Here is a 17,380-nt window from a genome sequence, read left to right on the forward strand (position 1 = left end):
CTGTATTGACGCTTCAGTACACACCACAACAGCTTTGCCTCGTGACTAGCCGGCGTGTTAACAGATGCACCGCCAATTGACTGTAGGAAAGTGGTAGTCAAGGTAACTAATGGCATTGTTTACCTATTTACAGATGCATGGATGGTAGGCTAAATAAGAACTTAGGTGGCTGGTGGCCAGGGCGATGCAGTGACGTGCTCGTGCAGAGTAATCCGTCACGCAGAGGTTCATAAAGGAGAGGGGGGCCTAAAGGCTAAGCCCCGGGGCCAGTGCAATTTAGAAGAATTTCCTTATTTTAATGGTGCGGCAATGATCATGAGAGCCGTGGGTTTATTAGGGTGCTGTTAACTGACCGCTGTTTTCCCGCAGGCGACGGTGGTGGTGGCGGCGGGGGGCCTGGCGCTTGCTCGGCCGTCCAAGAATCCCAGCGATGCCGAGGAGCCCGCAACAGCCCCGCAGCTGCAGGGCAAACTTGTGTCCAAGTTCCTCGGGAGGGACAAGGGGTCATCCTCCCCGCCCCCCGCTGAGGCCGACGACTCTCCAGGGCAGGTAAATATATTTCTCTTTCACCGCAATCCACGTGTGGGATTAAATATGATGTCCAGGAATGTCGTTTCTAAAACTCATTTGAATAACGTTTCCAATTCTAGTAAATAATTATATCCTAAATATGTGCACAAAGAATTATTGTCGATTATGCAACCTTCAGGTATTAGCATTAACCCTTATGAAATATGTATTTAAGGAGTTTGGTCTGTCCTGACCTGACTTTCGGCAAAAAATATTTAAGCATCATTTGATGATTAATTAACTTGTAATTATTGAGGTTTGAAAGTAAAGCAATTAATCTTTTCAACTTCTTACATTTAATGTTCTTACAGGAACCTACAGAGACGCAGCCTGCGACAACGGAACAAACAGTTGAAGTACAGGAAGCGCCAACAGAGGAGAAGAGTGGCGCAGCTCCTGCTGTGGAGGGAGATTCCACTCCTCAAGAATCAGCCGCTACTGAGGACGCTGCTGCGGGAGTCGAGGAGAGCAAGTCCACACCTGGCACGAACGAGGGGGCGGCGGAGGAACCCCAAGGCGACGCCTCCAACAACGAACCCACCCAAGCCGAGGCTTCTGACCAATCCACAACCGAAGGAGATGCGTCGGATACAAGATCGCCAAAGAGTATAGACCAGGGAGATGCTATCCAATCACAAACAGCACCCGAAGATAAGAAAGCCGATGGAGAGGAAAATAAGACGGCTGAAAGCGACAAGGAGGCGGTGAACGACACTGAAAATACAGCTGAAGGAAGTAGACCGATGGCCGAGGAAGCTGCAAGCACGACCAACGATGGAAGTGAAACGACTGGCGAGGAGAAAGCAACAGGAAACAAAGCGGCAACGGCTGGAGATCTCGTTACAGCTGAAAATTCGGAAACAGACGATGGAAGTGATGGTGAGTCTGCAGAGACAAAGGATGAGGAAAATCTATCTACTGGTGAAAAGGCAGATAAAGATAAAGACCTCGACGAGGACCACGACGACGATGATGATGCCACTGATATGAACGGAAAGAAAGAGGAAAGTGAGAATGATACGGCTCAAGGAGCAGCGGCGGGTTCATCCTCAGCAGCAGCAGAGACTCAAGGTTCAGACGACAGGCCGCAGAGGAACGCTGGCCCGCACCCTGACCTCGCGGATGGCCAAAAAGTCGAAGCTGAAACTGAGGGACATTCAGGGACAGAATCAGAGCCCGAAAGTGAACCGGAACCAGAGATTGAACCAGAACATAAGGCAGAACCAGAACCAAAGGCAGAACCAGAACCAAAGGCAGACCCAGAGCCAAAGGCAGACGCAGAGCCAAAGGCAGACCCAGAGCCGAAAGCAGAGCAAGAACCCAAGGCTGAACCAGGGGCAGAACCTGAGTCAAAGGCAGAACCAGAACCCAAGGCTGAACCAGGGGCAGAACCAGAGTCAAAGGCAGAACCAGAACCCAAGGCTGAACCAGAGTCAAAGCCAGATCCAGAACACAAGGCAGAACAAGAGTCAAAGGCAGAACCAGAAGCCAAGGCAGAACATGAGTCAAAAGCTGAACCCAAACCGGAGGCAGAACCAAAACCGGAGGCAAAACCAGAGCCAGAGCCAAAAGATGAATCCAAGGCAAAGCATGATGAATCCACGACAGAAAGTGTGCCAGAGAAGAGACAAACAATGGAGACAGAACCAGAACAAGAGCCAGAAACTGAAACTGAAGCAGAGCCAAACGCCGAACCGAAACCAAATCCAAAAGCAGAACCGGAAGCAGAGCCAAAATCTGAATCTGAGCCAGAGCCAGAAGGTGAGGCAAAGGCAGAACCAGAGCCAACCACAACAGAGGCTGAATCTGAGGTTACCACCCAGACAATGTTACCAAGTGAACCCCAGGCCCAGACAGCAGAGGAGCCCAAGGCAGCGACGGAATCCACAACAGACACGGAGGCGAAGACAGGATCAAGTGAACCTATCTCGGCGAGCGAATCTGTTACTCATACTGAAGTAGCGGCTCCGTCTGAACAAAAACCTGAGGACTCCGCGCAGGACCATCACGCCGAAGAATCTGGCGCAGAGGAAAGCGAGATAAAGACGGAACCTGAAGTTGAACATGAAAGTGAATTTACTGCGGCCAAAACCGAGCCAACCACGGCCACCGAAGCGCCCAGCAACACGGAGAATAAAACCGAAGGCGTGGCAGAAGCTGAAGCACCCGACTCCGCCACTGAAACGGAAACTGAACCTTCAAAACACGAACCCGAAAACGAAACTAACTCCGAAACCACGAACAAGTCGACCACCGAAGATAACGAAGACGCCAGTGCAAAAAGTAAGGGAAGGAACGACTTAGCAGAGCCGAGCAAAGATGAAATTAGTGAAACCGAAACCTCAACCGGGGAAATTGATGAACAGGTGGGAAGCGAAAGTGAACTGCACGAGACACGCATCCCACACGACCACGAGGGGGAAAGCCACACGACAGAAGAAGGAACCCACGAAGATGCCAACTTGGAAGCCATCCTCGCCATGGAGCGGGCCCATAACGCAACAATGGAGCAGGAGACAACAGAGCACCAGGAGCCACCGACCACAGACACGCCACTCACAAGCATTTCAAGCGACTTCAAGAATAACGTCTACTTGAGGAGCGACATGCCTGGCGAGGACGATGTGAAAGAACCAAGTGACAATGAGGAAGAGAACGCCCATGAGAACGACTCCTTGGCTTCAGACTCACACAAGACGCATGAAAAAGCTGAAAACACGACGGAGAAGTTGACTTATCCTGACAGTGAGAAACCCTGCGACTGTAAGGAGTCTCCGGAGATGAAGGCTGCTCTGGACAAACTGGATGAGCTAAAACGAAAACAAGCTGCATGGGACCAGCAACTCAAACCTGAGAAGACTTCCACACCTGTAAAACCCGACACCCAGCAGGTTTCTGGAAGTCTGGTGGTGGGGGGAGGAAGCAATATGGAGATTGTGGTGGTGGAAGGGGTGGTTCACGGTGACGGAAACCAACCAGTCATGAGCGAATCACTGGTGATGGCTGACTCACGACTAGAAGTAAACACGGGAAAGACAGATGACAAGGATAATTCTGAATTTGAGGCTGGTGACAAACAATCAAGATTACCGGCAACAATAACAACAGCAACAATGTCAGAGGAGGAAAGCGATGCAGCAAGCCAGTCTTCGGAGGAGTCCGATGAATGTAAGGAGCACGGGAACCACGTGACGGAGGTTCCACACACAGACCACCTGACTGTCAAGCCCACCCATGACTCGTCTGAGGAGGAAACACACCCGGAACACGACGAACACACAAGTAATGAAAGTGAATCAACATCAGAGTCAACGGTAAAGGCAACAGCAGAAACACACCACAGCCATTCCCACGACAAAGTGTCAACGGAAGATACGAGTGGAGAAGAGCAGGACGAAACTCATGATAAGGATGCATCAGATACAGAAAAGGACACGAAACATGGGGAGGAGGATGACAAACACATGCCTGAGGATTCCACGGAGTCTCCCCCGCCAGCAGATGAAAAGAAAGTACATAAGCCGCAAAAGGACAAGTCAAAAACAAAAACTGAAGATGAGGATGAAGCTGGGGCGGACGAAGAGACTAAGCATACAGAGGAAACGTCCACGACTGAAGATCACGAAACTGAGTCCGCGGATACAGTCCCAGTGGCAGACGAAGAGGTCAATGTGCATCACGAGTCCGAGGTGAAGCAGGTCCCGAGTGTCTCAGGCGATGGGGAGCTCGACATCGAGGCCACAATTGCAATGACTGGGAAGAAACCCGACATCAAAATCAAAACAATGGAAAATATGAAACTAGACCCCAGTGCTACATCGGCGCCAGTGCCTTCGAAAAATAAGGAAACAAAACAAGATGAAAAGACAACTAAGCAGAAAGTGGATACGAAAGAAGAACATAAAACTGATCAGGAGAAATCCCATTCGACACACAATGAGGAACCTGAATCTGACTCACACGCAGAATCTGAACCTGAAACGGAGACCACCACAACCGCACCCAAGGACCACAACTCCCACCATGTGACTCACGAAAATTACCACATTGAAGAACCAACGGCAACTCATGAGGAACCAGAACAAAACGAGAGGATAGAAGAAGCACACGAGACCGAGGCCCACGATGAACACGAGATTATGCATAAAGATGGTTCGGATCATGTAGAAACTGTAGTGGAAGACCCTGCTGACCACCACGAAGACGAAAATGATGAAGTCACGTCACAGCCCCTTAGTAACCAGGAGACAGCAGAGGTGATGACCCTGAGAGACCTCGTTATGACCACAATGGCCGGCATCCTCCCCGAAGGACCGGTCACCCTCCAGCCACCAACGGACACGAAGGCAGCGTCGACGGAGGGTGTGATGGAGGAGCCCACCACGACGATGAAGGACACGACGCCGGAGGAAAAGACGCAGACGATGAAGACCAACGTCGTAAAACTGAACGTGCACGAGCCTGGGCAGGAAGCGGACGAGGACGCTGGCACCACCCCGAGCCACTGACGCCAGTAACTCACGTCCCAGCGCCAAAGACGTATTTCCTCGACTTGTTTTGAGGGCGAGGAAGGAAGGGGAGAGAGGTTGTTTCTAGAGAGTATATTTCCGACGTAGATATTTAGCTCAATTTCTGTAACTATATTCAGTTCTCAATGGAATGTATCTGGTAACAGTGCATGTATTGTGGAGTATCTGTTAAACTATTTAGCTCAGTTACCAGGGCCGCTCCCTCCCGGTGACGCCGACCAACCCACCAACCCATCAACCTACACCACTCCGAACACTAGGCGAGACGGAATCCACCACACCAACACACACAGCACAACAGGACTCTAAAGAAGGGCACCCACACTCACCCACCCGCCAAGACCCACTCACCCACCTACCTACACCCACCAAGACCTACTCCCCACCCACCCACCCACCCCCCAACACACACACCAAGAACCAGGATGTATACGTAAAAGCAGCATAACCAGAACACTATATATATTTTTTCGCTATTTGTTTTCTGTACATAAGTTTTCTGCCACAGCTACGTACGGACACAACAGATGTAAAACGCAAACCCGACACCACAAAACTCCTAAATCGAGGCCCTATAACGTAGCCGTTTTAAGATCCTATTTATGTATACAGTTTTATAATAAAAATACTATTATCGGACATGACTTGATTCTTACAGCCTTCTGGAAGAATCGAAAGCTTTGGAATGACTACTAAAACAATGAAAAGAATGTGTAACAACTCTTCTTTCTCGATGCAGTAAATTCTTCAGGCCTTTACTTTTTATATTTGTTTGTTTGGGAATTTCAAAGATGTAAAAGTAAAAAAAAATTAATTGCGTAAGAACTGCATTGAAGACTGTCAGAACCCCCCGCCAAACACCAGTCCACAGGAACAACTCGTATAAAGAAAAATATATAATTGTCTCTGAATTATAGGCGTAGCCACAGCCAGCACCATCATTGTCAGATCGTGAGTATGGTGTCAAAAATCAAAACAAACAAGAACTAGAACATATGTACATTGAGGACCTGTACTGATATCCGGCAAAGGTACGGTTATTAGATGGGAGGGAAAGATGAATAAAGACTACCGGGCTGAATGGAAGAGAGAGTGTGAAGTATGCAGATAGTTTTTACCTAATGAGGCAAGAGTAATAAAGATGCCTTAATTGAATGAGATGGGAGGGATTAAGATGGCCCTTACTGAATGTATGGAAAGGGACTGAATGAGATGGGAGGGACTAAGATGGCACTTACTGAATGTATGGAAAGGGACTGAATGAGATGGGAGGGACTAAGATGGCACTTACTGAATGTATGGAAAGGGACTGAATGAGATGGGAGGGACTAAGATGGCACTTACTGAATGTATGGAAAGGGATTGAATGAGATGGGAGGGACTATGATGGCACTTACTGAATGTATGGAAAGGGACTGAATGAGATGGGAGGGACTATGATGGCACTTACTGAATGTACGAATAGGGAAAGGGGCTAAAGATTGCATGGAATTACTGAAGGGAAAGGAGATAAAGATTGCACCGACCGAAAGGAGAGAAAGGGATAGAAACGGACTGACTGAATGAATGAAGATGAGCCCATAGCACCGAGGCAAACTTTAACACACCTTGGTCCTCATATCTCTTACTGCATGCAATGTACGCTCAGACTACCATATGTTAAACTCCCAAAAAATCCAAAATATTTTTGACTAACTGAAAATCTTTTCTGCGCTAATATATGAAAGCAGTAATGCTCTCACCGGTTTGAAGTAATGACGATGTGCTCAGTCAGCCAAACAATGGGGGCATACGCCGGGGGCAGCGTGGCCTCCCCGCCCTCCCCCGCCAACCCTGGGGGTCCCTCTGAGCATGTCTCCTTGCAGTCTCCACTCGGATTCTCTTACATAAACAATCTGGCAAGCAGGGTCTACTTAAGTGTAGCGTGTCACATGCCCGTATAGCCGGTGTTGGCGTTCAAGGACTATGCAGCCAAAAGACCTTGATTCAGTTTCATGGAGTAAGCGCCCATTTGACAGCTACTTCGTCACAATATATTTTTCATATTTCACACACAGAGTAAGACAGAAGCACAAGCGACTTGAAAATCCGAATACTTGTCTCCTGGACAGGTATCGATGTTGTTATGCATTTAGCTACCAAGATATGTGAGATTTTCCAATATCTCAATGTCCTCGCCCCACACACTAACAAACTATACGGTTTGATCAAGTTAACCTCCAAACACCTGGGTCAGGAGACTAGAAGCTCCAAGAGCTTCGCCTTCTCGTGCAGTGTCTCGAGAGCCATCACACTTTGTGACTCACAAAGTGAGTGAGGCAGCATCCACTCTTTGTAACACAGTGCCCGAGAGCTGCACGCTCGAAAAGTCCGTCATGAACAGTTGCTCAATGAACTGAGCTCAAAGAATTCTCAGTCCATTCATATCTGAAATTAGGTGACCACCTGCTGTTCGTTTAGTGCTCACCTTTGGGTTCGAAGGCGGCACGGAGTGGAACCGCTTCACTGCTCCGTAAGCAGTTCGGAGCTCATTTGCATTGCGTATATATATATATATATATATATATATATATATATATATATATATATATATATATATATATATATATATATATATATATATATATATATATATATATATATATACACTCAACGTCCTCCGCGAGACACCTGACATATCTCTCCCTGTCTCTCCTCGGAAGAGCTCTAATATACAAGGTGACAGAGCATTTTCTTGGCACTGATTCCCAGCAGGTGGTGCACTGCTGGGTCGGGTCTGTGTCTGTGATTCTTCCCCTCGCAGTGACCGTTTGTTTACGCCTCCCGGGCCCCGCCGCCCAGACCAAGACCACCACCAAGAGATTTCTCGCCGCCGAGGGCCGCTCGGGAATATTCTTTTCACTTTCAGCCCGGACATCAAGTAAGTCATTGTCCCAAAGTGGAATAAATTCATAAATATTGCCTGGCGGACACAGGCTGGCTCGCTCCGAGCTGTCCTGAGGGCCGCGTCAGGGCGCCGCCAGGCAGTGTGTGTGGCGTGGCCCAGCACGGGGCGTCGCGTCTCGGTGCTCCCCTTCACCACACCTACACACGAAAAATCAATCCAGACCCGGAAAGGGTTTTACTGGCGCTGGGGATCGAACCCGCGACCGGCTACAAAAAGAAAAATGAGTGATTTTAGATTTTTTTTGATTTATTTTTTTTTTAGGGAAATTTGGAAGGCCATTTTCACCAGACCCGGAAAGGGTTTTACTGGCGCTGGGGGGTAGGGGGGGCTGGGGGAGTGGAGTGGTAATTCTTAAGATTTACCGTAGTTTGTATCCATACAACACACTGCTGTATTGCTTTTCTGTCACAAATAGAAAGGGGGCGATGCCCCCCCGTTAGGTAAGTTATGTCAAGTTAGGTTTGGTCAGTTTAAATTTATTTGGCACGCAGTGTGGGGCAGCGGAAATACCAAGCACAGGACTGGACATGGCAGTGGCGGTCCAGTATGTGGGCTGGTGTTGCGAGAAATACCTCCTTGTAGAAATAAGTCGATCTGCTGTCCACCAAGCATGGTTTTGTTCTAGTTTGTCCATTTGTGATCTTTGTGAGTGGTGAGTGAAATATGGAAACACCAAGCATGTTGAATCTCTCTGTGAGGTATTTTGCGGTGGCGGCAGCGGGTGCACAACAGGCATTGAAAAGTTTCATTTAATTAGTTATTTAAAGATTTGTGACAGACACAATTTGCAGACTATTTCATAGCACTGAAAACTACCAGTAAAAAATAGTTTCGTCCAACAGTGTCCCATGGGTTACAATTTGGAAATTTACCAAAATTTTATCAGAGAGAATGTTGTGTCAACTATTTCCTCGCCAGTCACACTTGCCTAGGGCAGGTCACCACCCCCAGGAACTTAGGTTTCTGCTTGGTAGGAGGAAGGTAGTGTTTTTAGGGTTTCCAAAAAGCTCTTGATTCTCGGTGTTGCCAGCTCCACCCTATGTGAACATATTACAGAGCGCACACAGCCTCAGAAGAAGGCATAATAGCCCGTACATACCCAGGAATACAGGCCTATGGCGCGTCAGTGGGTTAAACCCCTGTCCTTTTAAACGGCCAAAAGTAGGTGACAGTAGAGGGACTTTTTTTTTTCTAGGATGTTTTTGAATAATTTTAGCATGCAAATGCAGGAATTGCTGAAGGGGTAAAATATCAAAAGTTCACCTATGCTCAACCATAGCTGTACCTTAAGGATAGTATATTTTTTCCGGAAATCAACAAATGATTGACTTTTCAATGCCTGTTGTGAACCCGCTGCCGCCTGCTGCCATTCGCTACCACCCCTGCCTCCGCCCAGTCCCGTCCTGTGCTGCGTAGTTCCACCGCCCCACACTGCGTGCCGTATAAATTTAAACTAACAACCTAATGCCCCTCCTCGACCCCCCTTCTATTTTCCGAAAGTCATTTGTTACTGCACTGCAGTCAGGGTCCAAAAATGAATCCATATTGTAAGCATTAACTTCGCAAGAGGTGGCTACCCTCTTGTTAATATTATAAGTTAAATATATGGCTTCACTGTTTGCAGTGGCTTGGGTGGAGTGAGCAGCCTGTGCAGAGCCAGTCATAAAGGTGACATAGTTAGTAACCTATGCAAATTTACTTTATTTATTTCTCATGGAGAATCCAATGTGTGCTTTGTTCAGGAAGGTTTGAGGTTTCCTTAACCTATTTCTGAGGTAAGGAGGCACAACCAACTAATCTGGTGGGAACAGGTTACCATCTAGTTTATCTTACATTGTTAAGATGAAGTTGGGTAGTTTTAAAAGCTGTTCGTAACTTATGTACTTAATTCACAGAGAAATTGAATGTCAGATTTATTAGAATAAACTTAAAATAAAGTTTTGGAAAAATATCACATTGGTAAGATAGTGAAATAATAGTTATATTAATATTTTGCCATCAAAACTATTTACCACTTTATTTAATAATGTTTAGGCACTTAAAAATCTATTCTTCTGATATATACTTTTTTTCAGTTAACAGCCGCCATGAGTCAAGGCAAAATTGGTAGTGAAGGACCAGGTTTTATTGGGATCCGTTTCTGCCAGGAGTGCAACAACATGTTGTACCCGAAGGAGGACAAAGTATGTCACTACATTGTTCATATAATTTGGTTTATATATTGCATGCTCCATTAGAGTATATAATCTTTTCAGAACTTGAGTAGAAAACACTAAGTGGATGCCAATAAAGCTTATGGCTGGAATCCTGCAACAAATAGACAAGTTGTCATGTTTTTTTTTATTTTTTTTTTTAATCTTTATCGCATATACATCTGCCTCCTACAGCTGCTCAGAAAGTGCTGGAACAAAACTTCGGCTGCCTTTGTGATTGCTTATGAGTAGGAGTGTTACCAGATGCCACAAAATGAAATCAAACAATTCTGGGGATGGAAAACGCTGATATTTATGTGCCGCTTTGGCTTCACGTAGAGGTTTAAATGTTGCAAGATATTTGTGGTGACTAGCACACACAACTACAGTTCAAGTATTAAACAATTATTGAAACATTTTTATATCTCTTGAAGAATGTTAAAAAATCTCATCAGCTCCATAGTAAGACAGTAAGTGATACAGCCAAGCAAGCCATATGACAAGTGTTGAGGAAGGGGGGTGTTACAGATATATTGAGATTGGAACCTATTAGTTATCCTAGTCATATACTGAGGTTCTTCAGCAAGAGGGGGAGCTATCATGCAACTGAAATAAGATTGCCAAGAACACCAAATCTACTGCTTAATTAGTACCTTTTGCCATGTAATGAAGCATATTAGGATTTTATATTGACTTTAAAAGAATGAGCTCTGTAGAAGACTATAAAAATATGCTATATATTTAATTTAATCTTTGAAGCTTGGCAGAGATATTATATACTACGTACTTAGTCAGAGTCCATGGTCTGTGAAACCTAAATATGTGAACAGCATAAGGAGTATAAATTTATATATAATTTCAACCATATGAATATTTTAGCTATTGTTTTATATTACAGGAAAACAAAATATTGCTGTATGCCTGCCGTAACTGTGACTACAAAATGCCCACTGAAAACAACTGCATATATGTCAACAAATTGATGCATGAAATCGATGAATTAAGACACATCAGCCCAGAGGTTGTACAGGTAAAGATCTTTTTCATCCCCTTGTCAGTATTATTGCCTGGTGTGATTATTAATTCTGCCTATCTCTCTAGTTCTGGTGTCCTGTTTCTCCTCATAGGGTGGTGGACAAAGCAACACCACACACCCTCTCACACCTCTGCCCTTCAAGTATTCCTCAGTCCTGTCTGATGGTCTCCCTACCACCCTGCCCTCTTATTAACTCCTAAATCCTCTTCACAAAATCATCATTCTGCATTTTTTTAACCTCTTGACTGTGGATTTCCTACAAGAAAACATCACCAAGCTACAGGAATGGAACAAAAAGTGGCTGCTACAATAATTCAACTAAGAAAAATGTCAAGTCATGCACCTTGGGAGGGGATATCAAGCATACCAATACCACATGGGAAACACCCCACTATCCACCACAGAGGCAGAGAAAGACCTGGGACTATATGTTTCCAGGCTACCAGTGAAAGCCAAATCCATGCCAGTCGCAGTGGATGGGTTAAGTCCAGGCCATCTCAATGAGCCTCACTTTACCCATTCCACCACTCCACATTCAACACCTCCCTCTCCTCACATCCATACCCTGTACACCTCTGCATTACTCTCATCAACCCATCTTGTTAACCATATGCTTTCCTCAAGAACCCCATTTATGCTGCACATATTCTCTGTTTTGCATGTACTCTCCAAGAGGGAACATTGTTTACATGCAAATGCAGCACATGGAAAATTTCTGTGGTGGCCTCCCCCTTGCCTTGAGTTCCTTTGAAGAAGCAAGGCAGCAGATATAGATTGATCAGAAAAAATCAACAGACCAGAATATTGTGTGCTCAAGATATACCCTCCTTTTAGCTTGAGGGCTTTTTACTTGTTATTCAATAGTGTTTTCACATCATATGTATGTTTTGACCAATGGGAATGATGATATTGGTGATGTATAGTAAACTGAGTACATTGTTCCGACAGGACCCCACACTGCCGCGCACAGATGACCACCCATGTCCACGCTGCAGCTCCAGGGATGCTGTGTTCTTCCAGGCCCAGACCAGGAGAGCTGAAGATGAAATGAGACTCTACTACGTTTGTTGTAATACTGAATGTGTGCATCGCTGGACTGAGTGAAATGAATATGCAAACAAATATTACTATATGCTGTATTTCTTTTGAAATTAAGTCTGCCCTCTCAAGGATTGTGGAACTTAAGGATATTAGTATTCAAACTCACAAATGAAAAATGGTAATGTATGTAGGTACTTGTATATGAGGAAATGACAGGAAGACTAAAAAGATGTTAATGTAAAACTTAAGAAAAAAATAACTTATTTTTTTCCTCTTCTAAGAACTAAGTTTAATGTGTAACACAATTATGGCCACCAGACTCTTTCCTTAATATACTTAATTACCTTTTTTTCTATTGTCTGCTTGATGAGAATGTTTCACAAGCCAAGTATCATTCAGTGAGGAATTCACTCTTGATCTTTTACACCATGTGTACTTTACAAACTGTATTAAACCATTTGAATACTAACTGCATTATTCTTTCTCTCTGAATAGCAACCTTCATACTGTTTGTGTTAACAAGGCCAAGATCTGCCCACAAAGATGGGATGTGATCACACAGACAAAGAAAGTATTTATACAGTCTGTGTCTGTGACTGCACCCAGCCTTTGTGTGAGGGGCTTGGCTGTAAAAACAAGAATGTTTTTGGTTACCAGTGCCAGCATTTATTCCAAATATATTTCCACCAAAAGACAAAGCTGACACCGTTGATAGTGCTTATTAGGTAAATCAGAATGGCCATATATCATTGGAAGCCTGCTCTCACTCACCTATGCAGAGGGAACAGAAATTTGGGCTGCCAGGTTTGCAGCAGAATGGATTTATTTTAAAGAATTCAAGCAAAGTGAGTAATACTCTTCTCTGCTACATTTAATATAAAATTAAATTAAATAAAGGAAATAGTAATCTGCCTCAGCCCTTTTATAGAAACAAATGGGTGGCATTGCGTTTGTCTCCTTCACAGTGTGGGTGCAGGGATGGCACAGTGCTGCTCTCTACTCGCACGGGGTTTGTAAGGTCCCCCGTTATGTTGCCTACCTGTATCTAAGCAGGAATTCAGAACTACGCATATGACAAATCTGTTATGATTAGAAATGGGTTTGTTTTATTTTAATTTATAAATACTATATGAATCTGCAGTTAATGACCATGAAGGAGACTTAGATAATATGGGATTCAAAGAACAAAGCCAGCCTTTCATTTTTATTACTATAATCTGAATATTGTGCTCAAAAAGTTTGTACTCTAGCTTTGTATGCAGCAGTATAATCAATACCCAAGTACATTTTTACCAATTTATATTACAAAATGTACATAAAGCTGAATACAAGAATGTACAAAATTTAATGACAATGATAGTGAAACCTAGCACTGATCTGGTCAGGGTTCTGTACAGAGGGTGTTGGTCCCATCCCCAGCCCAAGAATAGCTTTTCCTTAGCATGATTTAAAGTAAAGGTGAAGGAAGGGAATAAGATGTTCCTGCACAATACATATATCAATCTGAATCTTAACTTGGAAATGTGAATTTAGACTCATGAAGTAAACGATGACAAGTCAGGAAAACACTGTCACACCTAACCTTCCTGTGGCAGATTTACGATCTCAAAGTTCAAGTTTGGACACATTTTGGATGTTCTGTGACAAAACTTTAGTAAAGGCAATGTCTTTATTACTAATTTATGAAGGGGAACTTTTCACTCTTCACAGATCAGCATTTTTTTATGTACTGCTACGAATATATCAAGCACATATTCTGCATTCTGAAAACAGATTCTGCTTGAGTAATTACATTTAGTGGGCAAAACTGCAAGCTCAATGGAAATGTGAGTAATAAATATGAATTGCATTTGGTGCAATTTGTTTTCAATCCATGTCAAACAAAATAACCATTATCACACAACATGATAGATATTAAGCAATATAGATACTAATAAGTAAAAGGTAAAGTAGGTGGAATAAGCTGGTGTACATGGCCTTGGTGCTCACCTCCATCTCATTATCCCTTCAGCCAGTGCTGGGTTAAGGCCCATTACCCTGGGACACATGGAAAGTATGAACAGATAAACACAGTTTACTGGAAAGTTACTTATTTATTGGCCAACCCAAAAGGGAGGATGAACGGCTGGGTGAGCTGGGCACCAACTGCCCCGGGCTGAACCAGAAACCAAAAGGAATATAAAATGCCACAGATAGACAGTAAAATGAAAATAAGGCAGGAATATAAAACAAATGATTTAACAAGGGCTGGCAGTTACATGTGGAGATATTAAAGGTCAGTGACTTAGCTACATGGTGCATTAATTTGCAAAACAAATTTTTTGTTTGTATATCAAATAACCCTTTCACACACCAAAAGTTTAATAAGTTTCTCTTTCCAATGCGACATCCCTCTGGGGCTCCCTAGGGGGCCTCGCGGAATGGCCTGACCATGCAGCAAAAATTTTATCGATTTCACCCACGAGTATTCTTTTTTCCTGGCATTATTATATATCATTGGTTTTGGAAGAGACTTCTCTGCCTTATGAAAGAAAAAAAATATCAAGATATGCAAATAAATAGCGAAGTTTACCGAAAAAAAAAGAAAAAAAAGTTTAAAGGGACAACAGTCGCGCTCACAGACTGCCTGCTGAGAGGCAACTAAACCACGGGCAATTATCAATTCAAATTCAACGGCACGAGAGTTGACAATAGTTTTATTTTATAGGTCTAGCTTGGATCTTTGATGCAAAAAAAATTGACGCGATTCTGAGATACTTATTTTTGGTGAATTTTTAAAAGTTTTTGATGTGATTCGAGTCAAAAGCTCATGTAGACGATTCCGTTTTGCCGTGAATCCTGTCGTGGTGCGTGAAAGGGTTAATATTTTTTCTATATATGTATTCTGAGAATAAGGCTGAGATTTGTGTATACATAAGTTTACAATGTTCGGATAATGTTATTAAGCAGTGCAAATATACACTGTTATTTAATATTTCCCAAACTGTCAAAGCACAGAAAGACTTTTCTTCATTAATATTATTCTTGTATGTCCTCTAAGAATTAATCCAATAAGTGGCAAAGTACAGTAGCTTTGATCACTATCTTGCAAGTTTTTTTTAGGATGATGATAGTGGGTAAGGCAATAAGAAAACAGAACAAGAGATTGCAGTTTGGAGCAACTTGCTGAGTTCAAGGTTTCTTGGTCAACTAACCATACTCCATACACAGGCAGTGCCAAACTTGGCCAAGAGAACTTTAACATTTTGCCTCATTACCTAGCTAAGTGTATCCTAGTTTTGGCAGGAAGCAAAACAAAAAGTTGCCTATTTATGTGCAAACAGTTTATACCCATCACTTGCATGTATCAGAGACAATCAGATTTTTTTTAATTGACTTTGAGCAAGATCTCATCATAAATAGATTTTGCTGCCTTATCTTTTAGGTGCTGGACTGTGATTTACTGCCTAGTATCACAGGGTATATCATGTGGTCATGAAAATAGTTTTATTCATATAGGATGCACATACTTTTGGTGTCTTACAAAGTTTTGTTACAAAAATAAACCCATGAAGATAAAGTCCAGCAGTTTCAATGACAATATAAGTGATACAATCTAACTGCAACTAGCAAGTGAGACTCACTATGCTCACTAATAGGAGTGGACGCAGGCACCACCGCGTCGTGTGAAGGAAGCCTCAAGTAGAGGGTGTGAGGAATCACCAGACTGCATGCTTGTACACAAGAGTCAAACTGAATTTATGATCAGACTGTGTATCATAAATGTGGGAACATAAGTGGCAAGGAGCGGAGTTGTGGAAATGTTGGCAATGAGAACTAACATCTGTTGCCTGCAAGAGGTTCCTTACAGGAAATTAGGATGTTATGTATTTTCCATATCAATAAGTATAAATTCTGGTAAGTGATAATGAGACTAGTATAAACAGTGTTGAGGTAATGATTCTACAGGAACTGGTAGATTATGTGACAAGTGGTGAGATATAATGACAGAACAATGAGAGTTAAAAATCTATGTAGTAAGGCTGTGTACCAGATACCCTCTGAGAACTTGTGTATTTGGAAGCTGGAGGACGAAATAGTTTGAGTACCTGCAGCAGAGGGCCTGTTGGCTGGAGTTGACATGAATATATCACATAGGAAGAGACAGAGGGTTTGTGAAGGTAATGAGTGCCTATGGCTATGGAGACAGGAAAGGGCCGGGGAAGAGTTTGTCATGAGATGGGAAGATTAGTGTGTCCTATATGCAGATGTGTGAGTGTGGTCTTAGACCACAAAGGAGATCACAGAAGATCTAAAGAAAATGTAAAGAGGAGGACCAAGGTGCTCTTGGTAATAAGAGATTGTTGAAGGACAGTCACTGAACTTCAACCCTCATGATGAAAATGAAAAAGCCAAAAAATGGATAATGACGATGATGATATGGTTAGGGAGGAGGCCGATGTCCTGCAGGGGAATTATACTGATGGAAGATGACGATGATGATGATGACACACACACACACACACAAAGGGTAGTTAGATGGATATTGCTGGGAATGGATTGCAAAGCTGAGCACTAATTCAAGAGAGCCAAGAAAATAATAAAATAAATCAATATGTAATACATGGAGATCAGTCATATTTACAAGTACATTTATGCATCCCATAACCTTGAAATGCAGGGTCTCCCTTTTTAGGTAATGAAACAAATATAAATGGAATCCTTAAGAGGTGTCAGCAATACACCAAAGACAATTCATGTAACCAGATTGATATAAGACACTGATTATCTTACAGCACCATTAAAATGAATGCAATAATTTCCAGATAGCTATGACCTCCCTATAATAATGTTATATTGAGCATTTCACTTTTGTTATCAATGGGTCACATGTTTTCTGGAGAGGAAAGCCAATGTCATACACCCTGTTACATGGTGGAAGAACACAGAGTTGGTTTGATATATCTTTTCATATATCTCGGGGAAACTCATTCCTTGCAAGTAACATGGATTGTGTGCCTATGATGACCATCAGGCCAGCCCAGCACAGTTGCAAATTTAGGCAAAGGAATATATTTTGCAAATG

General features: G+C 43.4%; 2 protein-coding genes across 2 annotated transcripts; both read left to right on the forward strand.

The window, feature by feature from the left end:
• The first annotated feature begins 345 nt into the window (after positions 1 to 345).
• On the forward strand, positions 346 to 5,738 carry LOC127009307 (serine-aspartate repeat-containing protein I-like). Its single transcript, XM_050882259.1, has 2 exons — positions 346 to 549; positions 882 to 5,738. The coding sequence occupies exon 2, from the start codon at positions 1,314 to 1,316 to the stop codon at positions 5,076 to 5,078; it is 3,765 nt and encodes a 1,254-aa protein (XP_050738216.1). The 5' UTR covers positions 346 to 549; positions 882 to 1,313; the 3' UTR covers positions 5,079 to 5,738.
• A 4,383-nt stretch (positions 5,739 to 10,121) lies between these two features.
• LOC127009309 (DNA-directed RNA polymerase II subunit RPB9-like) lies at positions 10,122 to 12,784 on the forward strand. The gene is made up of 3 exons (XM_050882261.1): positions 10,122 to 10,229; positions 11,137 to 11,268; positions 12,223 to 12,784. The coding sequence occupies exons 1-3, from the start codon at positions 10,134 to 10,136 to the stop codon at positions 12,376 to 12,378; spliced, it is 384 nt and encodes a 127-aa protein (XP_050738218.1). The 5' UTR covers positions 10,122 to 10,133; the 3' UTR covers positions 12,379 to 12,784.
• Positions 12,785 to 17,380: the final 4,596 nt, after the last annotated feature.

The sequence above is a fragment of the Eriocheir sinensis genome, chromosome 40 (genome assembly GCF_024679095.1).
Source record: "Eriocheir sinensis breed Jianghai 21 chromosome 40, ASM2467909v1, whole genome shotgun sequence".
Lineage (NCBI taxonomy): Eukaryota > Metazoa > Arthropoda > Malacostraca > Decapoda > Varunidae > Eriocheir > Eriocheir sinensis.